We start from the raw sequence: 24,058 nt of genomic DNA on the forward strand, positions 1-24,058 counted from the left end.
TGTGTGGAATTTAAGAAACAAAACAGAGGATCATAGGGGAAGGGAGGGAAAAATAAAACAAGATGAAATCAGAGAGGGAGCGAAACCGTAAGAGACTCTTAACTGTAGGAAACAAACAGAGGGGCTCCTGGGTGGCACAGCCGGTTAAGCATCTGTTTTCAGCTCAGGTCCTGATCCCGGGGTCCTAGGATAGAGCCCCAAGTTGGGCTCTCTGCTGAGCTGGAGTCTGCTTCTCCCTCTCCCTCTGTTGGCCGCTGCCCCCCTGCTTGTGCTCACTTTCTGTCAAATAAATAAATACAAGCTTAAAAAAAAAAAAGGAAACAAACTGAGGGTTGATGGAGGAGAGAGGGGTGGGGAGGATAAGGTAACTGGGTGATGGGCATTAAGGAGGGCACATGATGTAATGAGTACTGAGTGTTATATAAAACTGATGAATCACTGAACTTTACCTCTGAAACTAATAATACACTATAATTAATTGAATTTAAATAGAATAAAATAAATTAAGAATAAATAGAATAAAATAAAAACTTCCTCTCACATTGTATTTCCTACTTTAGAACTCTTTTCTTTTTTTAAAAGATTTTATTTATTTGAGAGGGAGAGAGAGTGGGAGGGAAGGGCAGAAGGAGAGGGAGAAGCAGACTCCCCGCTGAGCAGGGAGCCCGGTGCAGGGCTCCATCCCAGGACCCTGGGATCATGACCTGAGCTGAAGGCAGACGCTTAACCGACTGAGTCACCCAGGCACCCCTCTACTTGAGAACTCTTATTAGCTGATACTGAAAGTTTTAGATTGGTCCTCCATATATCTTAGATTTTCCTTTCAATAAATACTTCCCATATTTTGTCTTCTACTGTGTGATACAAAAACATATTACCCATTTTGGTTGTTCCGTTGAGGGATTTTTGTTGTTTCATAATCATGTTCAATTTTTCCTATTTTGAATATGAAATACGTACATGAATAATCATGTTTGTATTTTGTCTTGTACTGTGTGGTACAAATACATATTGCTCATTTTGGTTGTCCCATTGAAGGGTTTTTGTTGTTTCATAATCATGTTCAATTTTTTATATTTTGAATATGAAATAAGTACATGAATAATCATGTTTGCATTTTGTCTTGTACCGTGTGATACAAAAACAGTGCCCATTTTGGTGATTCTATTGAGGTGTTTTTGTTGTCTCATAATCATGTGCAGTTTTTCAGTTTTTTTTTTTTAAATGCGTGTGTTATCTTTTTGCCTTCAAGAATGTTATAATTATTCTGAAGTCCTGTTCTTGCTCTATGAGCGATTTCACTGGGTGAAAGTTCTTCTCTACGCTGGATTTGATAGCTCTTTCAAGATGTTGATTTTCTTCTTATGTTTGGTAATTGCTCATTAGAAACTCAGCTTTTATCTGAGATTTCCTGTTAGACTGTTTGTGCTCTCCATTTCTATGCTGTTTAGCAAAGAGGGGGATGAGACAATGGCATGGTGCACGTTGTGATATACTGTCAATAACTGGCTGGAGGCATATACTGATGGGGGAGAATTTTGGCCGCTCATCTTCCGCAAATGTGCTTCCCTTTCCTCCTAGGTGTCACCAGCTATGAGGAACAAGGTCCTTTCTTTCACCTAATGATCTCATATCCACTGCCCTCACTTGGAGGCAGGTAGCTTGCTGGAGTTTCTCGGCCCCAGGAGACAAGAAGGGGGAGTGTGTGGGGGGTGGTTAACATGCATGGTGCTGCCTATTTTGGCACCCTGAATCATCAGTGCCTTGTTGGTGACTTCTGAGCCCCAAAGCTCCCAGGATCCACCCTCTTTGAGCCTTGGAGTGATTTTGGTGCTGTTTTCAACTCCTGTGGCGGTCAGTCAATTGCTCTGCACATTTTGGGCCGTGATTTTCTTTTCTGACCAGTTTCTACCTGCCATCCAGCTTTTAGGGAATTCTCATGGCTTCTGGTCCACCAGGGGCTCTCCTTGTTGTCCAGGGTGATTATGAATTTATATTACTTTTTTTTTTTAAGATTTATTTCTAAGTAATCTCCGCACCAAATGTGGGGCTTGAGTTTATAACCTCGAGATCAAGAGTCATATGCTCTTCCAACTGAGCCAGCCAAGCGCCTCTATATTACTTATTTTTATATCTTTTGTATGTTTTCATTTCTAACCAGCTGGGATGGAAGGGAGAGGCTACAGCGTATATTCTGTTTGCAATCTGGGACTGGAACTATCTATACCATAACACTCATCATGTTGATGGTAGGCAGAATAAGAGGCCTCCTTCCTTCCCCCCAAGATGTCTGTGTCCTAATCCCTGGAACCTGTGCAAATGTTATGCTAGATACCAAGGGAGAATTAAGATTGCAGATGCAATTAAAGTTGCCAAACAGCCAACCTTACAATATGGAGATTATCCTGGATTATCTGGGTGGGCTCGATGTAATCACAAGGGGCCTTAAATGTGGAAGAGGGAGGAAGAAGAGTTAGTGTCAGAGGGATTGATGCGATGAAAAACCCAACTGGCCACCGCTGGGGGTGAAGATAGAAGGGGGCCAGGAAAGTGGGCAGCCTCTTTAAGCTGGAAAAGACAAGAAACAGGTTCTGCCCTGGAGCCTCCAGAAAGGAACACCGCCCGCCCACACCTTTATTTTAGCCCAGTGAGATCCATTTTGGACTGCTGACCTTCAGAGCTGTAAAATAACAAATGTGTGCTGTTTTAAGCAACTAAGTTGAGTGTAATTTGTTACAGCAACAACAGGAAGTGAACACAATGTTGAAATGTGATTGTGCGTGTCTGTCCTTCCACCTTACCCCCAGCTTCTAGAGAACAAGAGCCATACTGTTTCTCCTTTATTTCCTGGGAATCCAGTACAGGATCTGGCACCCGGTCAGGGCTCAGTCAATGTTTGTGGAATGAATGAGAGAATGAAAGGCTGCTCTCACTTTTTTTTTTTTTTAAGATTTTATTTATTTCACAGAGAGAGACAGCGAGAGAGGGAACACGAGCAGGGGGAGTGGGAGAGGGAGAAGCAGGCCTCCCGCTGAGCAGGAAGCCCGATGCGGGACTTGATCCCAGGACCCTGGGATCATGACCTGAGCCGAAGGCAGACGCCCAACGACTGAGCCACCCAGGCGCCCCGCTGCTCTCACTTTCTGAAGTAAGATTGCAAAGCAGCCAGTACCTTTCCCCTTTCCCAGGGCCTGGACACCCGAAGCCCTTTGATCGCAACTTTTCTTGGCTTTCCTTGTCCCCCATTGCGGGTCTTATGCTATTACACTTGCAGCTTCCTCCCATGCTGTGGACGGTGGCCCTCCCCTCTCCAGCCCTGTGTGCAGGAAGAATTGGGATGGAAGACACGCGTCACATATGTACCCGACTTTGCCCACAGGCCTTCTTGCTCTCCAGGATCCTGCTGCTTTCCTCTCTTCTCCCAGCTGTCCCCAGCCGGCTTCTGTGCTTTCCCAAGCAGCTTGAATGAGGGATGTAGCTTTTGGTTCATCTCTTTTGAACCACAAGGTCCCCATCTTTCTTATAGCACTTCTGAAACCCCTTCCCTTATGATCCCAGAGGTTTCCAGGAGAGACAATGAAAAGAATTAAAGGCACTCTCAGATGACCTTGGGTTTACTATAAAGCCACCCAGGGACTCCCTGAGTTCATTTTCTGCAGAATGCAAAATTCCCCAGGCTGGGCTTTCCGAGCTGTTGCTGGGTCACTGCGATATTCTTATTTTGTTGCTTCTTTTTCAGGCAGCCATTCTCAGGCCCTGGCTTCTCTAATCCTGAGCTGAAATTGGCTTCTGCTTCTCTGGCTTTCCCTTCGTGTGCCTTGTGTTCAGTCTCTCCAGGAACCAGGCTCTGATGGGCTCACTTGGTCACAGTCTAATGCACGTTCTCATGCCAGACCTCCTGTAATGCTGCTGATTTGTTCCATATGTTTGATTCTGGTAACCAGGACAATTCCTGGGCAGTCTTTTGTGGCTAGGTCTGGTAGCAGAGCCAAGAGAATCAATGTGTGGTAACTTATGTGGCAAGAACTGCCTCTGACCACTGGGTCCTGGGGCTGTCCGTGCCAGGCACATGGACGCCCCTAGAGTGCAAACTCCTCTAACACAACTCTGTTTTTGCAGGTGATAATTCACACCTCTTCATTCTCTTCCATTTGCCCCCTTTTCCCACTCCATGAAGATACCTAGTTAATGAAACAAGTAGATCATCTAATTTCACCCTCCCGACCCACAACTCAATTTCAAGCGTGAACTTTTCATTTTGGAGGCATCCTTAGGTCTGCATCATCTGGTCTGCTGCAGGAGGCTGGAGCACCTCAGCAGTGAGGTCCGGATCTAAGATGATGGCTCATGTCTTAATAAGGAACTGTTACTTCTGTTCCCCTGTGGGCAACAGTCTAGGGGCCTGCATGCTCCAAAGGTATCAGAAGCAAGCGGGACCAGGACTCTGAGGTCTGTATTCTCTGGTAGATGACTTTTTTTTTTTTTTTAAGATTTTATTTATTTATTTGGCAGAGAGAAAGAGAGCACAAGCAGGGGGAGCGGCAGGCAGAGGGAGAGGGAGAAGCAGGCTCCCTGCCGAGCAGAGAGCCTGATGGGAGCCTCTATCCCAGGACCCTGGGATCATAACCTGAGCCGAAGGTAGATGCTTAATCAACAGCCACCCAGGGCCCATGTCATTTTAAAAAAATTTATTTATTTATTTATTTATTTATTTATTTATTTATTTATTTATTTATTTATTTATTTAAAAAAAAGATTTTATTTATTTGACAGAGAGAGACACAGCGAGAGAGGGAACACAAGCAGGGGGAGTGGGAGAGGGAGAAGCAGGCTTCCTGCAGAGCAGGGAGCCTGATGTGGGGCTCGATCCCAGGACTCCGGGATCGTGACCTGAGCCGAAGGCAGACGCTTAATGACAGCCACCCAGGCGCCCATGTCATTTTTTTTTTTTTTTAAGATTTTATTCATTTATTTTAGAGAGAGAGGGAGAAGGAGAGAAAGAGCACCAGTGTGTGTTGGGGGGGGGGGGAATGGAGCAGAAGGAGAGAGAGAGAATTTCAAGCAGACTCCCCACCAAGCATGGAGCCTGAGGAGGGGCTGGATCTCACAACCCCGAGATCACGACCTGAGCTTAAATCAAGAGTCGGACACTCAACTAACTGAGCCATCCAGGTCCCTCTGACTTTGTCATTCTTGTATGAAGACTCTTTCCTCCCTTCTAGAACTCCACTCCTGCTGCCTAAGCTGGTAACCAGCTCACCTTTCCTTACCCCTTTGATCACAAGCATTTTGCGGAGGCTACCCCAGGGAAATTAAAGGAGTCAGGGTGCTACCAGTGACAGCTGGTTACATTTCACCGCTCTCCTCACACTTATGAACATGACAGTGAAGCCTGAGGTGGATGAGTTGTACCTCTCTAATACCAGATCTGTGCTGTGCTGGGAGGTTTTAGTCATATGCTTGGAAGGTGCAGCAGAGCATTTTTTATTTTTGGGCAGCTCATTGTCCTCAAACGATTGAACAACTCATTATTTGTATCATTAAAGTCAATTTATCACATATAGCAAAAAAAAAAAATCCATGTAATCATGGTTATTCCTGTATTGTGCTCTATTGATCTAACCATTTTTGTCTACCTCTTTGTCAGTATCATGCTGCTGTGGTTACTGCTGCTTTCTTTACAGGACATTTTGCTACTGCTAAGGCAAGGCCCCTATTAGTGCCTCTTACTCTTTTTTTCCCTCAAGATGTTTTGGCTGTGCTCATGTGAGGCTTCCAGAGGAATTTCAGAATCAACCTGTTAAGTTCCAAAATCTCCCCTTTGGGATTTTGATGGAAATTGCATTAAATATACATCATCATAATATCAAATCTTCTCATCAGGAACATTTTGACTTTTCATTTATTTAGGTCATTTAAAGTTCTCGGGTTTTCTTCATATACTTCTCAAAATGTTCCAGGTATATACTCTCTCTTTTTCCTGTTTCAGCGAATGGGATAATTTTTTTTTTCCCATTTCAGACTTTAATTTTTAAAAAAGATTTTGTATTAGTCAAGGTTCTTACGGTAGCAATTTACAGAGATACACTCTTAGGCAAAAAAAAAAAAAAAAAAAAGTTGGGTGGGAATTCTTTGGAAGGTGGCCAAGGCGTCCTCTGCAGCCTGAGGGCAGAAGGGGGAGTGGGCCTCACAAGGGGGCCTGGAAACAACAACTGCTTAGTTTCTCTGTGCTGCTTCTCTGAGTAGATGTTTTCCTCTCCCTCTGTAGTTTATAGCTTTCTTTGCTGCTCTCTTTGTCTCACTCTCACATTTCTGGGAAGCAAAGTGATGTAGAACAAATCTGGCTACAGGGTCTATCCATATGAATGGAGCAATTCTCAGAATCTACAGGCTGTGGAGACACTCCTGAAACAGATTTCAAAGCTCCGTAATGCCAGGAATTTCAAAACAATCTGTCTCCTCTTGCCTAAGAGGGTTAGAGTTGGCAGAAATGGTATGGAAGAACCCTTCCTTCCTAGTTCCAGGTGATTGATAAACAGGGGCCGACAATCATCACTGCTCTGGGATTAATAATTCAACAAAAATATATTGAGCCCCTACTGCTTTGCTGTTCACGATGTGCTTCTACTTACTTCATTTTGGCTCAGATCACACAGTATCCCATAAACGCTAAATTGTGTGGTTTAGGGACATAAATTGCCATTTCACATATTTTGACTGTAGAAAATAAGATCCTTCAAATTTTGCAACTTGAGATAAAGATAGCTATATTCCTACCCTCAACTGGCATAGGATTCATTTTGATTTCCCTCTGTAGAAAAGGCACTTATTAAAAAAAAAACAACAGGGCGCCTGGGTGGCTCAGTCGGTTAAGCGACTGCCTTCAGCTCAGGTCATGATCCTGGAGTCCCGGGATCGAGTCCCGCATCGGGCTCCCTGCTCAGCAGGGGGTCTGCTTCTCCCTCTGACCCTCACCCCTCTCATGCTCTCTCTCTCATTCTCTCTCTCAAATAAATAAATAAAGTCTTAAAAAAAAAAAAAAACTCTCCTTGAAAACCAAATTCTGTTAGAAGACTTTTTTTTTTCGGGGTAGGAGACTTTATTTCACGGGAGGGCTGGGAGGGAGAACCTAGACAGAGGGCAACAGGCGGTGTGGTAGGGGGTGGACGCTTGGACAGGGACTGGGTTGGGGAAGGGCTGCCCCTAGGCCTGTTGGGAAGGAGAAACTACATTTTTCTTTACGTAATCTAGTTCAGTAGTTGGCCTCCTTTTTTGACTGGGAGCCAGGTGAAAGCTACAACAGGAACTTGGAACCAGGAAACTTCGGCAGTCTTGACGAAGTTAGTTACTAATTGAACGACCTTCGCAGGGAACCTCGCCTCTGTGAACATGCTTTCTCATTTTCAAACCCGGCATAACAATTTCTGGATTCAGGGGTTATGAAAGGAAACACAAAAAGCAGAAGACTGGATACACGTGAGGCATTACCAATCGCAGTGTGAGTCTGACACTAGCGAAGGAAAAAAGAACAACGAGTTTGGAGGGACATTAAGGAAAAAGTCTCAAGGTGACTCCAGAGGTGGCATCTTGGCAAGCCCCAGCTCCTTCAGCAGATACCAAAAAACTTCACATGGCGAACACGCTTTCCTTTAATTGGAAAACGAGTGTTCGCTTTGGCCGAGTCCTTTCCTGAGAGAAAAGCCCATTGCTCCAAACAGTGCTTCCCCGCCCAGTCTGCAAACAACGAGTCAGGTTTTCCTCACAGGCCTGGAGGGGCCCCGCCGAGCCGAGCGGGAGACCCACGCTGAGCGGAGCCCACAAGCCGGGCGGGTGTGGGGGCAGGGATGGAGGGGCCCCGCTTCGGGCCCCAGCAGGACCAACTGCCGAGGGACCGCCCCGTCCGCACCAAGCCGTCCCCGCCCCCGTCGGACACGTAAGCACGACTTAGGTCGTGACTTCCGGCATCGCAGCCGTGCTTTCCGGTTGTGCCGCCTACCCGCCTTCCTTCCGGGGCGGGACTTCCTGGCCATTATTGATAGGTGCCGGACTGCAGAGCTGGTGGGAGAGCACACAGGAGGTCAGTCTGGGGGGCCAGGCCTTACGCTCCTCGAAAGGGTACCCGGGAGGATGCTCTTCCTCGCTCTCTTTCTCACTTTTTTCTCCCCGCGAGTCCTCGTTTGCGCGGACGTCCTGGGCTTTTGGTACCACCCCCCCACCTGAGGCTCTTCCGCTTCCTCTTTTCCCAGGCTCCGCCCCCAGCGTCTCGTGGCCATGACGACCGCCCAGCGGGACTCCCTGGTGTGGAAGCTCGCGGGGCTGCTGCGGGAGTCCGGTGAGTGGATACGCGGTTGATCTGGGGCTGGGGCAAGGTGGGGGTGCGCCTTGCCTTCCAGAGACACTCTCCCCCTTAGGAAACAGAGTTACAGCTGATTGAGGTTACGAGGATTCGGGCGTCAATTCATTTTTTTTTTTTACTCCTCTGAAGTTTTTTCTCTCTGGTGCCGTTGCTTGCAGGGTCCTTTGTTTTTTGACATTTCACACCTTAGCCATCCTTCGAGACCCAACTCCAGTGCCACTTCCTCAATGCGTTCTCTGAAACTCTCAGAGGAAAGTGATCTTTACTTGGCTGTAAATCTCTGGAGACCGGGGACTGGCATAATCATTGCTCTGTGTCAAGGCACTTAGTATAGTTAAAAGCACGAGATTTGGAGTCAGATGCGCTTGGGTTGGAATCCCAACTCTTCCAAACGTGGCGAAGTTGTTTAAGTTTTCTGAGCTTCAGTTTTCCACAGCAGGAAAATGGCATAATGATTGTACTTAACTCGAAACGTTGTTGTGGGGATTAATTTTAACCCATGTAAAGCATTTAGGACAATGTTTGCATAATACGTAAGGGCTCAAAATTGGTAGCTGTTGTTACTACAGTTTCTTCTCTCCGTGCCTGGGCACAGTGGAGCCACAGTGGTTCAATGTGTGGTTGACGTTAGTTGTGGTAGAACAAGCCCTGATTTGAGATCAGACAGAAGTAGCAACTTCCTATCATCTATATAAGCTCAGTCAGTGTTCTTCTCCAAGCCCCAGTGTCCATCTCTTTAAGGGGTGGTCAGTAGTGCTTCTCTTTAGGAGATTCTGATGAAGTTTAAATGAGGTAACAAAGTTGTGTGCCACATACCACCTGATTAATGTTAGCCGCCTGCCCACAGTCTGTACTCCTTACTCCTGTTGGTGGTGTCTGTGGAATCTCTTTTTAGAGCAGTTTTACTTTCTGGCTTGTTCTATTAACTGTGTACGTATTTTATCTCTTCTACACTAAGAGGCTCTTGGAGGGTGGGGAGAGTCTTTGAACCCTGTCCGCATCTATTCTTAGTGTCCAGCACATGGAACATCTTTCATGTAAGGTTGTAGGATTTATCTGTTTGTTCAGCACAAATCTGACCTGGTGCTCCAGGGGTTAGGGATGATAGTGTGTGTGTGTGTGTGAGTGTGACTATAAGAGGTACCGAGAGATTTTTATGGTGATTGGAATAGTTTTGTATCTTGATTGTGATGTTGGTTATAGGAATCCACACCAATGACAAAAAAGTGGCATAGAACTATAGGTACATACCAATGTCAGTTTCCTGACTTTGATATTTACATGAAATGTAAACATTGGGGGAAACTGGGTGAAGAATATAGGGTACCTCTCTGTAATATTTTTGTAACATGTTTTGGCTCTATCATTGTCTTAAAAAAATAGTAAAAAAAATATTTCTCCATGCCTACCTCACAGCTGTACGTTTTAGGTGCGGTGGTGGGTACCAGGGTGATCAAAAATGTCCTCAAGGATGACAGTCTCATTAGAGCAATTTTAACACAGAGATGGAGAATAATACCTCAGTACTATAAAGAGTGGTTATTCTTTCTATGACATGCATTTTGGGATGGTTTGAAAATTTCTGTAAGTGTGCATATTACTTTTGCAATCAGAGAAGTAAAGATGAAATACATGGGGTATCTGGGTGGTTCAGCGGTGGAGCACGCGACTCTTGATCTCGGGGGTGTGGGTTTGAGTCCCATGTTGGGCATAGAGTTTACTTAAAAAAAAGGTGAAACACCCAACCAACTTGTACGTAAAGTGAATGATTATAGCATAAAAGGGCAGCAGTGTTACACACTGAGAAGCCTGCCTGGAGGAGGATAGTCTTGAGCTGGGCAGAGTGGAAGGGAATGTGTCAGAAAATGAGGAATCTGTGAACCGAGCTGACTGTATTCCCAGCACCGTGAGTAGACTAGACTCTCCTGCGCAGATGGTGAAAGAAAATTTGGAAAAGTTGGTTGGCTGTAGTGAACGCAAACTCCTGTCATCAGACTGAAGAGTTAGGACTTTTTGTGAAGATAGAGGGGAGCTGTGGAAGACTTTTGAGCAGGGAGGAGACAGTATGACCCCAGCAGTGGGAGATCTACCATATGGATTGGAGTGGGTGTATCCTGGGTTCACAGAGTCTCAGAATAAAGGGAAAGACCCCTTTGTTATGTTCTCCTTCCTGTCTGCCCCTTTTCCTGCAGGTGACGTGGTCCTGTCTGGCTGTAGCACACTGAGCCTGTTGACCGCCACCCTGCAGCAGCTGAACCACGTATTTGAGCTGCACCTGGGGCCATGGGGCCCTGGCCAGACAGGCTTTGTGGCTTTGCCCTCTCACCCTGCCGATTCCCCTGTCATCCTCCAGCTTCAGTTCCTCTTCGATGTGCTGCAGAAAACTCTTTCACTCAAGGTCGCTGCAGTGGGAATGGAGTAGGATGTACGAAGAGCCCAAGAGCTGGGGGGGTGGGGGCATGGGTGCAAGAAGTCTGCAGGGCCCAGATGGAGAGGGTGTGAGAGCTGTGGGTGGCTGTGTGAGTGGGGAGAGGCCAAGGAAAGGGAAGTGTGCTGGCCTCGGTGACATGAGTTTTTTTCTTTTAGCTGGTCCACGTCCCTGGTTCTGGCCTCCCTGGGCCCATCAAGATTTTTCCCTTCAAGTCCCTTCGGCAGCTGGAGGTATGGAGTGTTGGGGGATGCCGGCACACAAAGCCCAGTTTGAGGCAACCTTTTGGGAATGGGGAAAGAGATGGCCCCCCATTGGTGGGTGGGCCAGGCCTGAGTGTGTCCACTGCTCTGCAGTAACGTGGCATTCATCTCTTCCATTTAACGCTTCCCTGAACCATAGTTGGATTTGTCATCTTTTCCCTCCCCATAAAAGAAGGAATTGAGGTGAAGCCTCTGTCTTGTGAAATTCTGTCTCCCTCCCTCCCTCTCAGCTCCGAGGTGTCCCTCTTCATTGCCTCCGTGGCCTCTGTGGCATCTACTCCCAGCTAGAGACCCTGATTTGCAGCAGGAGCATCCAGGCATTAGAGGTAAGGAGGATGGGGGCTGGGTCCAGATCCCTGTTCTGAGGGACATACAGGACCAAGTTCTGCCATTCCCTTGTCTTTGCAGCCTTTCCTGCTTCCCGCTTCCCTTCAGACAGTGGTTTTGCCCCCTCTGCTGCACTCCTGTAGTGCTGTGTACCTGTCTGTCGTTTATGGTCACACCTGCCATCTTGTATTCAGTATTCTTGTATCCGTCTCCACATTCTTCCCACAACAGACTCCTGGGGGCAGGGCCCTGGGCTTGCTTTCAGTCTGTTTCTGCAGACCAAGCTTAGTATATAGAGAACAAATGAATGACTGGGGGACAATGGCTTGGAGCAGGGAGGAGGGGACAGCGGAGGTAATGGAGCACCCTATCTCAGGAGCTCCTCTCAGCCTGTGGTGGTGACCTCTGCTGTGCCCTGCCCTGGCTGGCTCTGCTCTCTGCCAACTTCAGCTACAACGCACTGACTTCCTTAGACAGCTCTCTGGTGAGTGCCTCAGAGGGAAGGGGGTTTGGGGAAAGACAGGGGGGCCCTTAGGGAGGAAGGCCAGCTGGCTGCCTGGAGGTGTCTGATTCTCTGCTGCTTTTCCCATCTTCCGCCCCCCCCCCAGCATCTCTTGTCAGCTCTGCGCTTCCTGAATCTGAGCCACAATCAAGTCCAGGACTGCGAGGGCTTCCTGATGGTGAGTGTGAGCAGGCTGGTTGGGGCTGGCCCCACTTGGCTCTCTGGTCATCCCACTCTGACCCTCTCTCCTGGACCTGTCCCCCACCCTCCCCCAGGTAGGGCTATATCCTGGAGGCAGTACTCTTGGGGAGCTCAGACTGTAGCATAAGAGAAGCCAGTGTTCAAATCTCAACTCCTAAATTGTTGTGTGACTCGGGACAAACTAAGCTCTGAGTTTCTTAACTGGTCAAGCAGAAATCCTAGGAGTACCTGTTTTTATAGTATTAGAGTGGTCATGGAGGTTGTGTGATGTTACTTAGCCTGGTGTCTAGCTCAGAAAAGGTAGCTTGGGGATGATGGGGAAGAATCTTCTCCAAGTCTTATTGTCAGGGACAAAGTTGGATGGTAGTTGCTGTGGTGAGAACAGATTTTAGTAATACACTATTGTAGTAGTAATAAGCTATCGTGGTATGTAATCAGTAGTAGAACCATTTTAATTTGTAATAAACTTTAGCATAAACTAAACTCAAATTTGATTTGTGCAGAGATTACTGGATGTTTTAAAGGCATAGTGAGGGAGTGGGCAGGAGAAGGCAGGGACTTGAGCAGATTCTTTCCTTGACCGAACTAGTCAGTTTTATTTATTTTTATTTTTTATTTTTTTTTTAAGATTTTATTTATTTATTTGAGAGAGAGAGAATGAGAGAGAGCACATGAGGGGGGGAGGGTCAGAGGGAGAAGCAGACTCCCTGCCGAGCAGGGAGTCCGATGCGGGACTCGATCCAGGGACTCCAGGATCATGACCTGAGCCGAAGGCAGTCGCCCAACCAACTGAGCCACCCAGGCACCCCGAACTAGTCAGTTTTAAACCTCTGAAGTCAAGGAAGTGGAAATTTACAAAAAGCAGGAAGGGGGTGTTGGTCCATATGAAATCCGTCTGGGTCTGGGATTGCTAACTGGTGCCTGCCAGAGTTAGCCTTCTACCTTCCTACAGAGGCTGGGAGACGGGGGTTCTGTCTTCAGCTGTTGGCTGGAACAAACTATATTCTTCTGGCAGCCTTGGGTTTTTCTAGGAGGGAAGGTAAAGGGGCTGGAATTGTCTTCCCAAGGACGTGGCCTTGAGCTATTAGGAACTATGCTAGGATTTGTTCAATTCTGTTAACGTTTGGTGGGGGGGGTGGAGGATGGGATGAACTCATTTGTGCAGAGAGTATGCAGTCTTTATAGGCTAAGGTTGAGGCCTACTTGAAAAGAAGGCTCAGAGAAGCCCGGCTAGAGTCTGGTCAAGGAGAGAATCTTTGTCACCACCCCCTTTCAGGACTTGTCTGAGCTCTGCCATCTGGACATCTCCTATAACCACCTGCGTTTGGTGCCAAGAATGGGACCCTCGGGCGCTGCTCTGGGGACCCTGATACTGCGAGGCAATGAGCTCCGGAGCCTGCAGGGTGAGTGGGGAGTGTGGGGGGCCAGGGAGTAGGAGAGGGTGGGGCGAATATGGAGGGTAGAGGGCCAGTGTGAGACTCAGCCTGGGACCCGCATGCCTCCAGAGCCTCAGGTGGGCCTACGGGTAGGTCTGAGGTGCCCAGGCTGGTCTTTCTGCTCTTACCAGCCCCCCCGCCCCCAATATGCCCTTCCTCCCTGCTCGCCTCCACCCCAGGCCTGGAGCAGCTGAGGAACCTGCGGCACCTGGATGTGGCGTACAACCTGCTGGAAGGCCACAGGGAGCTGGCGCCGCTGTGGCTGCTGGCTGAGCTCCGCCAGGTGTGTCCTAAGTGCTTCCGGGATCTGAGGGCCAGCTCTGTGCCTCTCCCTCCCTCCCCAGGCTGATTTGGTGAGTGCCCTTCCTCACACAGGGAGGCCTAAGGCCCATCTCAGTCTCTTCTTCCTGCCCTTCAGCTCTACCTGGAGGGGAACCCTCTGTGGTTCCACCCTGCGCACCGAGTGGCCACTGCCCAGTACTTGTCACCCCGCGCCAGAGACGCTGCAGGCGGTGTGAGCGATCTTCTCCTGTCCGCTCTGCTTTCCCTGTCCTGCCTGTCCCACCCCCTGCCCCGTCATCCGCCCCCCACCCCAGCCCTGGGTGATGGGCCGCAGTCCTGGCCCCCCTGCTTGTTAGGCTGCCCCCGCCCCGAGCCTGCTGGTCCCTGCAGGGCTAGGAGGGCTCCCCTGGGTGGGTGGGCAGGTACCCTGCCACCGACGCAGCCCCTCCCCTTTTATCTTTGCTCAGTTCCTTCTTGATGGGAAAGTCTTGTCACTGACTGACTTTCAGGTTAGTGTGCGGGGAGCGCTGGGGGTAGGCCATCCCGGAATGATTTGGGAGGACATGACAGGGGTCCCAGGGTGGGGGTCTTTCTGGGCAGCTACAAAGTAGGGCCCATCCCTCGGCTAGGCCGGTAGGGCAGAGGTGCATCTCTGGCTCCAGCCTCGCTCTCCTTCCCGTTGTCACACGCCAGACTTCCACATCCTCAGGGCTTCGCTCCTCGGCCCCACCTCTGCCCTGGTCAGCGGGGAGTACTGCCGAAACCTCAGGCGGCCCTGACTTGAGTGACAGCATCTCCTCAGGGGGCGTTGTAGCCCAGTATCCGCACCGGAAGGTTAAGGTAAACAGTGTCCTAGGCCACCTTCGCCTGGGGTTGGGTCCCTTTCTGGGGGCTCTGGGTTGTGGATGGCCTGGGAAGAGAAAGGCCTCATCCTTGCTTGTTGGTGGGGTTTTTTGGGTTAGGTTGGGTGTGTGGCCATGGACGGCAGGGTGGGAGGCCCTGGCTCTTCTAGAGCATCGGTCCTGTGTCCACCTTCAGAGCCGAGTCCGTGTGAGGCGAGCAAGTATCTCGGAACCCAGCGATACAGACCCAGAGCCCCGGACTCTGGACCCGTCCCCAGCTGGTAAGTCCTCTGTGGCCCCAGCTGCCCTTGCCCTAAGTCCTGTCTTCAGGCTCTGGCCCCAGTCTTCATGGTAGGAGGGATTCTGTCTGAGGTGGAGCAGAGCGTTGTAGAGGGCCTCTTAGGCTTTCTTCTTTTCTAGTTTAAGGAAAAAGGAGACCACCCATGGGTAGCATTTTCCAAAGTGTTTTTAAAGGAACGTGAATTGTGCGGGATGTCGAGAGGTCACTTGCTGAAAGGATCCCATGGGAAAAGCTGGGCTAACCAGAGTTAAGTAGGCGTCCTCCCTGCAGGACATCTCAGGACCTCCAGTTCACTCCCGTGTATTTCCAATCTCCCTAGCAGCGTATGCTGCGTGGTTCCGACTTGTGTGTGGGCATGGCATTCCATAGAACGTCCTTTGAGACGTGCTGCTGAGGGGAAGCCTTGAGTCTCCCTCTGATCCCCACCCCCCATCACATCACACACCTTTAGACTTCACCCCAGGGAGCAGTTGCAGAAGAGGCTGGGGTCGTTGGGGGTCGTGGTGAGGGCGTGGGCTTGCTAAGCAGTGCACCCCTCACCGGCCCAGGGAGGTTTGTGCGGCAGCATCGGGAACTTGAACTCATGAACAGCTTCCGGGAACGGTTTGGCTGTGACTGGCTGCAGTATAGGAATCACCTGGAGACCTCTGGGACCTCTGTTGTGGCTACCTCTGAGATCCCTGCCCTCAGCACACTGCCCCTGAGCCCAGGGTCTGTGCCCGGCCCTCCACCCCCAGAGAAAGAGTCACCGCAGGAAATGGCAGAGGAGGTCAGGCTCCTGCCAGAGACCCAGGAGGAAGTGGAGGTGGAGGAACAGGATGAAGTGGAAGGTGAGCACCGAGCGCTCATTTAGCAACCGCCAGGGAGACCGGGCCAGGTGCTGGTGGTGTATCTGGGCGAGTTGGGAAAACCCAGACTTGGGGCAGCTGACCCCTTCTGGATGGAGGGCCACCCCACGGGAGGGTGGAGTCGGGGATACCTCTCCCTTCTTACAGGTTGCTCTCCTGGTCTCTCCTCAGTGGAACTGTGTCGCCCCATGTTGGTGTGTCCCCTGGAGGGGCCCGAGGGCGTGCGGGGCAGGGAATGCTTTCTCCGGGTCACTTCTGGCCACCTGTTCGAGGTGGAACTCCAGGCAGCTCAGACCCTGGCACGGCTGGAGCTCCAGAGCCTAGAGGCAGCTGAGGTGGAACCTGAGCCTCAGACCGAGCACGAGGTAGTGCTCGAGGTGAGCGGCGGCATTAGGGGTCCTGGAAGAGGTGCTGGGCCTTTTGCTGGAGCCACTTGGGACAGCACAGCTGTTGGGTACCAGGCGCTGGGTCGTGAGTTTCCCCCAGTCTGTCGTTGGTACTTGGAGCAGAGCAGGGGAGCTGTGGGGGGCGAAGGCATGGCCGCAGACAGCTTGGAAGGCTGAGCTGAGGAGTAGGGCTGCTAAGCTAGAGTGTGGATGTCAGCAAGAGCATTTTCATGATATCCAGAGCTACGATTTTCTTCCCTACTGTCAGCATCACCCAGATCTCTCGGATCCCCTCTGTGCGCAGGGCTCAGATCCACTCCCCGGGGCCCCTGTCCTTGTTCTGCGCTTCTCCTACATTTGCCCTGACCGGCAGCTGCGTCGCTATGTGGTGCTGGAGCCCGATGCCCACACAGCTCTCCAGGTAACCGGGCCTAGAGCGAGGCCAGGGCACGGGGGGGAGGCCTGAAGGGCCGAGGGCCGGGGTCCACTGCTCACAGCTGTGTCTGGCCCACCCTGTTTCAGGAGCTGCTTGCTGTGTTGACCCCAGCAGCCACCACAGCTCAGCATGAGCTTGGGGAAGCGAGAGACCTGCTACGGGGCAGACTCCAGTGTCTACGTTGTGGCCATGAGTTCAAGCCAGAGGAGCCCAGGGTGGGGTTAGATGGTGAGGAAGGCTGGAGGCCTCTGTTCCAAAAGACAGGTATGCACCTTGCCCTTGCCCTTCTGTCCATGGGACTCCCACCGTTTCAGAGACAATGGCTTTGAGAGAGGGAATACAGAGGGGGCACCCCAGGGAAGGAAGGAGTGGGGACCAACTCTTCTCTCTGGAGGAAAAATAAAACTGTCTGATACATTTGCTAAAAAAAAAAATGACAGGAGCAAAAGAAGAAATTAGATCCTTTTCTTTTTTCTCTAAAAGTCAGGGAATACAATCTCTTTAACTGTTGAAACATACTCATTATTTTTTCATAACTTGAAGGCTTTTTCCACTTTTTTGGCTGATAATTTAGAAACTCCATAAAAGTTCCTTAGCCCTCACTGCAGTATCGGGTGTAGTGCTGTCCTCTGAGCATGTTTGGCTATTACGTAAGATGCTTTTCGAGTTGGCTGAGGTGGTCCCGCCTTGACTGACCTCGTAAGCTACTTGAGATCAAGTGGTGCCTCATGGTATCTCCTCACACCCTGTTCTTTAAAGTGAGAGATTTTTCCACTGCAGATTAGTCAGAAAGCAATGTCTTTAAAGATCCTAAAGAGAAAAGAAATATTCTCGGTACCATTTGTGTTGAAATGCATGACTTTAAAAAAAATCACGTATCTGTCTATGTATCTATTTGTTCATCTATCTATCTATCTGACAGAGAGAGCCAGCGAGCACAAGCAGGGGGAGTGGCAGGCAGAGGGAGAGGGAGAAGCAGGCTCCCCGCTGAGCAAGGACCCCCCCCAACAGGGGGGCTGATCCCCGGGTCCTGGGATCATGATCTGAGCCAAAGGCAGACACTTAACTGACTGAGCCACCCAGGTGCCCCGATTTTTTTTTTTTTTTTTAAGATTTTATGTATTTGGGGGGAGCGGGGCTCATGAGCAGGGGAAGGAACAGAGGGAGAGGGACAGGCAGACTCCCGTTGAGCTTGGAGCCCAGGATCCCGAGATCATGACCTGAGCCAAAGTCAAACACTTAACGGACTGAGCCACCCAGGTGCCCCAATATTTTTTTTAAGATTTTATTTATTTTGAGAGAGTGCAGGAGTGTGCGTGTGAGCAAGAGCGGGGCAGAGTGGGAAGGAGAGGGAAAGAATCTGAAGCAGACTCTGCCCTGGCTGTGGAGTCTGACTTGGGGCTGATCCCGTGACCCTGAGATCATGACCCAAGCGGAGCAGAAACCAAGAGCTCGGTGCTCAACTGACTGAGCTACCCAGGCGCCCCCCGGGTGTGTCGTTTTTTTGATCCTTGCTGTCCTCATTTGCAAATTGGGATCCAGAGAGTTTTAATTCTATTGTCAGAGGGTCCAGCATATGCCTGTTGTAGCTGCTCAAAGTGTTCCCTCTCTCGCTGCCGATCCCCAACCTGGATTCTTTCTTTACCTGATCCGTTCACCCATCCTGACGACCCTATAGGACAGGTACTGTCATCACTCCTATTACAGAGGAGGAACCAGGCTCAGAGAGCTTAGGTGACTTGTCATAATTGCTTAGATGACAGCTATTAAGTGACGGAGCCTGGAATTGGACCCATACCTGACACCCTGCCTTCCTGATCTGTTGATTTGGGGCCTTCATATGTGGCTGGTGGAGCTTCAGAGCACATGACAGCCCGAGACTGTGGGAGGGGCCCAGAACAGTTTGGTTCTCTCTGAGAAGGCCTGAAATAAGAAGATGGGGTATATTTTGAGGAGGTCGTGGGCCATGGGTCTGGGTTTGCTCCTCCCTCACTGGGATGGAGAGTGGTTGGCTAACTGGCCTGCCCAGGAAGTGGGGGGAGGGGGGTGTTGGGAATGGTGGGGAGCATAGGAGGCTGGAGATGTTGGCCAAGGTAAATCTGAGAGGGGGTGGGGAGCATGATGAACACAGTGGGGGGATTGTGGCGCTGTGTGTCGGGGTTCACAGGGCCTGTGCTCATCCTTCCTTCCAGAATCTCCTGCTGTGTGTCCAAACTGTGGTAGTGATCATGTGGTTCTCCTGGCTCGGTCCCTGGGAACCAGCCATGGGGAGCACAGACAGGACGAACAACCGCCAGTTCCTTCGCAGACGGCCAGCGCTGTCCATGACCCTCCTGACCCCAGTGACCACAGCAGCAGGGCTGACGGGGCCCCATCTCAGGCGCCGGTCTCCCAAGATCGCCACGGTTGGAACCTCAGTCCCCGTGAGTAGAGGTGAAACGGGACCCAGGTGGTGTTCAGGGAGGCGGGAGAGCACGGTTGTCGCCCGGGCAGGCTGACGGCCCACGGCTCGCCCCCAGCCCCTGAGCGCCACGGCCTCCGCTCTGTGGACCACCGACTCCGGCTCTTCCTGGATGTCGAGGTGTTTGCTGACGCCCAGGAGGAGTTCCAGTGCTGCCTCAAGGTCTGTGCTGGCCTGGCGCTGCCCCGCGCCCCTCCCTGGCCAGAGTGCCCGCTGTGTCCCCCACAGCAAACCGTGTCAGCGCAGGGGCTCTGGAAGCCCTGGGCCAGGCGGCCGGTTTCAGCTCCCACGGTCACTCACAGTGTGGCTACGGACACGGTCCTTGATATGGCGAAGCCTGTCGTTGCCGCTCCGCGGCGGGGATAGCGCTGCCTACCTCATGGGGTGTGTCAGTGGGCGCCCATGGCACTCACAGGGGGCCTCCCGTCACCGCTCTAAGTACCCAGGGTTATCGGTCCCTCCGCGGGCACCTAGCATCTGCACGACACTAGGATTTCGAGTAAATCCGTCTCGCCATCTGTCTTGTATTCTGCTGTGAGAAACCCGACGATTGTGAGGTAGGAAAGTTCTGGAATCAGGCTGAGGCATCGGATCCAGCCTGAGTGACGGAGCCTCCCCTTCTTGGGGAGCCGATCTAAGATCTAATCCAGGGCTTGAAGGATGAGTTCTAGAGAAGGTGGGGGATGGTCTGGGGAAAGGAAGCAGCACCTGTGTCAGGGGCCTGAGAGCGGGGCTAGCTAGTGGGGAGAAACTGTTGCTGTCGGGACGGCAGGGGGTGGGCTGGGGAGGGGGCAGGGGCCCTGGGAGGAGTCTGAAGAGGCAGGCAGGGGCCAGTTCAGGGGCAGCCTCAGGTGTCTGCCAGGGAGTTTGGACTTGATCCCAAGGGCCGCGGGAGCCCCGGAGGCAGGGGAGTGGCAGTTGGTTTTGTTGTACGGTAGTCCGGCAGAGTGTGGAGGGCGGGTCGGAGGGGGCACGATGCCAGGCAGGGAAACCCGCCGAGCCCGCCTGTGGGTCAGGGTGCAGGGGGGCGGCAGGCGAGGCCGGATGCATGAGCAGTGGGGAGGGTCGGGCCACGGTGACTCTGCTGTCAGCCCGGCAGCCGCCTCCCTTGTCCCCTCTTTCTTTCCTGTTCCCCGTAGGTGCCACTGGTGTTGGCAGGCCACCCTGGGGAGTCTGTGTGTCTCGTGGTGGTGTCCGACCGCAGGCTTTATGTGTTGAAGGTGACAGGGGAGATATGGTGAGCGAGTGGGGCCATCAGGGACAGGGCGGGGCTCCCTGGGGGTCTCACGCCGCTCACTCTGGCCCTCCCTCTCCACAGTGGGCCTCCAGCCAGCTGGCTACAGCCAGCCCTGGCCGTTGCCCTGCACGACCTGAGCGGCATCGAGCTGGGGCTGGCGGGACAGAGCCTGCGGCTGGAGTGGGCGGCCGGGGCGGGCAGCTGTGTCCTACTGCCGCGAGATGCCAAGCATTGCCGGGCCTTTCTGGGCGAGCTCACCGGTGAGAGAGGGAAGGGGGAGGGAAGGGAGGTGCGGGGAGGGCGGGTGGGGGCCGAGGGGTCGCAGCTGCCCACGTCCGGCAGCCACGGCGGAGACAGACAGGTAATGGGACACATCCCCTTTAGAGGTTTCTGAAATGTAGGGTCAGGAAGGTCTGGAGAGGTGCAGAGGTTAGGACAGAAGAGATGGAGTCTCTGAGGTTCCCTGTCCCTGGCTGGCTCTGTCCAGCTGTCTTACAGGCTCTGCCCCCCAGCTGGAGGAGCCGCGTCAGTGCCACAGAGGAGGAGGTGACCCCGAAGCACCGCCTCTGGTGAGTGGATGGGAGGTCGAGGCCACGGTTGGTGGCCAGACAGCCGCTCCTGGAGCCCGGGCCATCTCCGCAAGTCCCAGCCACGGTTGGGCCCTGAGCACCTGGGCCGGCCTGTCCTCGTGCCCACACCTCCCGCCCTGGTTCCTCCTCCCTGCCCTTCTCAGTATTTCCCACCCCCTGGCTGACCACTCCTTCCCCCCAGGCCATTGCTGGAGAGAGAGACTTCCTCGGAGCCGCCTCTGTTCTTCTACCTTCGGGTGTTCCTGGTGGAAGGTGAGGCTTCTGTCTTCTGTCTTGCCCCAGGCCCCTGGCTAGGTGCCTCCATTGCCTCTCTGTGCCCTTGTAGCACTTTCAGTTTCTGGAATCTGGACTTCTCTCAGGCACACCCCAGTGACAGCTTCGGTCTTCCGGCCTCTCTTAGTGGGGCTAGTAGGTTTCCTGGGTCCTCAGAGACCTTTGCTTTGGGGTGCAGGCTTTCTGTGATGGGGAGCAGATGGGCTGGGTCTGCTCCACCTAATCCGGTCAGAGGAGGCAAGCGGATCTTTCTCATGGGCTGGGTGGGGGGCAGGTTCCCTTTGTCTTGGGCCTCAGAGGTTTTGGAGGCTAGAGATGCCTGGAGTTTGGAAAAGGGCCTCCTGTGACCACCTTGGCAGGGTGTGGTTCACCCCTCTCGAGTGACACCGGGAGGCTGCCCGGCGAGCTGGGCTCCTCTGTGGCTTTCCACTCTGGGCCTCGCCCTGTCTCTTTCCCTCCAGGCCCTGTGACCTGCCCTGTGTCTCTGTTGGTGACTCTGTCCACCCTGTACCTGTTAGAGGAGGACCCTGCAGGCTCCCAGGCAGAGCCCGCTCTTCCTGCAGCACCTGGCGAAGTCTCTGAGACGCGCCTGCCCTCGGGGCTGGGCCCTTCCGTGCGCGTCAGGGAGCAGTGGCCTCTCAGCAGCTTGAGCTCGGTGCTGCTCTATCGCACGGCCCCAGGGGACCTGCGGCTGGTCTTCTACGATGAGGTGTGTGTGTGTGAGAGAGAGAGAGAGAGGTGGGGCGGCGGTGTGGAATTGCGATGGGCAGTTGTGGTGGAAGGAACACAGAAGTGGGGCGTGAGGAGCTGGGGTGCTCGCTGGATGTGGAGGAGCAGCAGGGAGAGAGGGTGGCGGTTGTGGGCGGTGGAAGCCCGCGGGCCTGGGGCCAGGCTTGTGTTAGCTGGGAGGCGTTCACATTTGGATGGGCCCCCGGTGCCAGCCCTCTGCTCTTCCCAGCCGCCTTAGGCCTATTACAGATGGAGAAACTGAGGCTTGGGGGCATTAGCCAGTTTGCCTGGGTCACAAGTGGTCAGTCCAGGAATCGAACTCCAACCAGTTCCTTGGAGTTGATTCCAGAACTTACGTTCTAGAAAACAGGGTGGATTAAAGAAACAAGATAGTAAACGTGGAAGCCTTCTGTTTGGGGGTGACTTCAGTAAGTGTTGTGCTTCAGAAGCTCAAAGTCTGGGTCTGCTGTGGAGGGGCACAGGCTTGGGGAAGGAAGCAGGCCTTGGGGCAAGGAGGGGTGGCGGGTCCTCCGTGAGTCTCCCCTCACTGCCACTTGCTCTGCTAGGTGTCCCGGCTGGAGAGTTTCTGGGCCCTTCGTGTTGTGTGTCCAGAGCAGCTGACAGCCCTGCTGGCCTGGATCCGGGAGCCCTGGGAGGAGTTGTTTTCCATCGGACTCCGGACTGTGACCCAAGAGACCCTAGATCTCGATCGGTGAGGCGTCCCTGCCGAGCCCGCTCTGGCCTCGGGAGCCATGGCTGCGGAAGCTCTCTCTCCCCGGACTCTGGCTGCGGACTTCTCCGGGAGGCCCAGACGACCCACGGCTCAAGGGCAGGCTGAGAGACGTCGCCTGGCCTGGTCTGGCCCAAGGGGATAGGCTCCATGGTCAGTAAGAATGTTTCTCCTGCACTTTTTCTCAGGTATCAATAAAAGTGTTTCCCTTTTGGATGCCATGGGGAGAGTTTCCGTGTGTCACTCAGGCCGCCTGCCATTCCTTCACCTCTTCTAACAGAAACCGTCCTGCCCATAGCTCTCCCTCAGTGGACAGCCCAGCCTTGTCGGTCCTGTGAGCCCCCATTTCCAGACCCCCTCTGCCCCAGCCGATGGGAGCAAGTGGGACCCCGGGCCCATGGGCGCCAGGCCTCAGCCAGCTGTGCCTGTTACGGGGGCCCGATGAGGAAATCGCTGCCGAATAAATGGCTGGACCAGTTTGGTTCTGGGCACTAGTGAGGACCTCCGGCCTCTGGCGCTCAATGAGGGGGTGTCTGGGGAGAAGGGGTGTGGACTTGGGCTGTGGAGGGAGTGGTTGCCTCCTCTCAGCCCTGCCTCATGCAGCCCGGCGGCCTGATCAGGTGGACCCCATGCCTTCACCTCGGTCCCCGCAGCCTCAGTGACCCATTCTGGGGTGCTCACATGACTCAGGTTGGTTGCTGGAGCACCCAGGAAAGAGGTATGCTTTCCCCATGAGGGGTGCAAAGAGGGTAAGCCTGGAGCTGCCGGTCACGGCAGGGGAGCTTTCCTGAGAACGGAGCTGTGCAGAGAGAGGCAGAGTGGGAGCACGCAGGGCTGGGTCCTGGTGGTGTCTTTGGAGTTCCTGGGTCCAGCCGTGCCTACAGGCAGGTGCCCCTGGGACTTCAGGTTATGTTAACTAAAGGAGACTCCTTCCTGTTTTTTTTTTTTTTTTTGGGGTTAAGCTAATTTGAATCTAACAGTGAGCCATGGAAAGGGTCCTAACTGCATAAATCCCCACCCTGACTTGAGCAAGCCTGACTTGGGATTTGATTTTTGCACCTGAAAATGAACATAGCAGGAGGAGTGGCACCTACAGGTTTGTGTAGAGAGGCCCTGGGAGGAAGGCTTGGGCAAGGAGCCTTGGAGACTCAAGTCAGGCTGCCTTTGAGTCCAGAAGCTGGGCTCTGGCTGAGTCTGCTGTGTGGTTTTGGGGTGACTCTCATCTACGGAGCATTTACACGCCAGGTGCTGAGCCAAGTGCCTAATGATGGTCTCTGCTGCTCACGGGGGTCCTGGGAAGGGGGTGGCATCTTGTTATAGGAAATAGGCTTAGAGGAGTTAAATGACTTGTTCAAGGTCACATCAGTAAAGGGAGGAGCCCTGATACATCCAGGCTCATGTGACTTCACAGCCAGGGCAGTCTGCAAACC

The 24,058-nt window shown here is 52.5% G+C and overlaps 1 protein-coding gene across 5 annotated transcripts; it reads left to right on the forward strand.

Moving 5' to 3' along the window:
- Positions 1 to 7,961: 7,961 nt before the first annotated feature.
- Positions 7,962 to 22,847, forward strand: STK11IP (serine/threonine kinase 11 interacting protein). Of its 5 annotated transcripts, none has more exons than XM_064587128.1 (25): positions 7,962 to 8,077; positions 8,247 to 8,332; positions 10,549 to 10,754; positions 10,943 to 11,017; positions 11,278 to 11,373; positions 11,751 to 11,858; positions 11,983 to 12,054; positions 13,354 to 13,480; positions 13,645 to 13,796; positions 13,932 to 14,027; positions 14,263 to 14,304; positions 14,489 to 14,635; positions 14,834 to 14,918; positions 15,487 to 15,768; positions 15,934 to 16,163; positions 16,441 to 16,593; positions 16,695 to 16,872; positions 18,801 to 19,031; positions 19,128 to 19,231; positions 20,209 to 20,306; positions 20,388 to 20,566; positions 20,794 to 20,875; positions 21,078 to 21,148; positions 21,631 to 21,878; positions 22,465 to 22,847. In XM_064587128.1, exons 2-25 carry the CDS (start codon positions 8,272 to 8,274, stop codon positions 22,612 to 22,614), a joined length of 3,273 nt encoding a protein of 1,090 aa, XP_064443198.1. In that variant the 5' UTR covers positions 7,962 to 8,077; positions 8,247 to 8,271; the 3' UTR covers positions 22,615 to 22,847. The 5 variants fall into 5 exon arrangements, with proteins under 5 accessions (XP_064443198.1, XP_064443200.1, XP_064443199.1 ...); XM_064587130.1 differs by having other exon boundaries at positions 16,477 to 16,593; XM_064587129.1 differs by having other exon boundaries at positions 15,958 to 16,163.
- The last annotated feature ends 1,211 nt before the right edge of the window (positions 22,848 to 24,058 follow it).

The sequence above is a fragment of the Mirounga angustirostris genome, unplaced genomic scaffold, assembly GCF_029215605.1.
Source record: "Mirounga angustirostris isolate CCGP_5_RB_7025 unplaced genomic scaffold, mMirAng1.0.hap1 SCAF_3, whole genome shotgun sequence".
Taxonomy (NCBI): domain Eukaryota; kingdom Metazoa; phylum Chordata; class Mammalia; order Carnivora; family Phocidae; genus Mirounga; species Mirounga angustirostris.

Bases quoted from the DNA above. Each gene is read 5' to 3' on its own strand.
- STK11IP (XM_064587128.1), top strand. From the start codon at position 8,272: ATGACGACCGCCCAGCGGGACTCCCTGGTGTGGAAGCTCGCGGGGCTG. The intron at 14,305-14,488 runs GTTAGTGTGCGG...GTCACACGCCAG, and splicing joins TGTCACTGACTGACTTTCAG to ACTTCCACATCCTCAGGGCT. The intron at 16,873-18,800 runs GTATGCACCTTG...CCTTCCTTCCAG, and splicing joins GCCTCTGTTCCAAAAGACAG to AATCTCCTGCTGTGTGTCCA.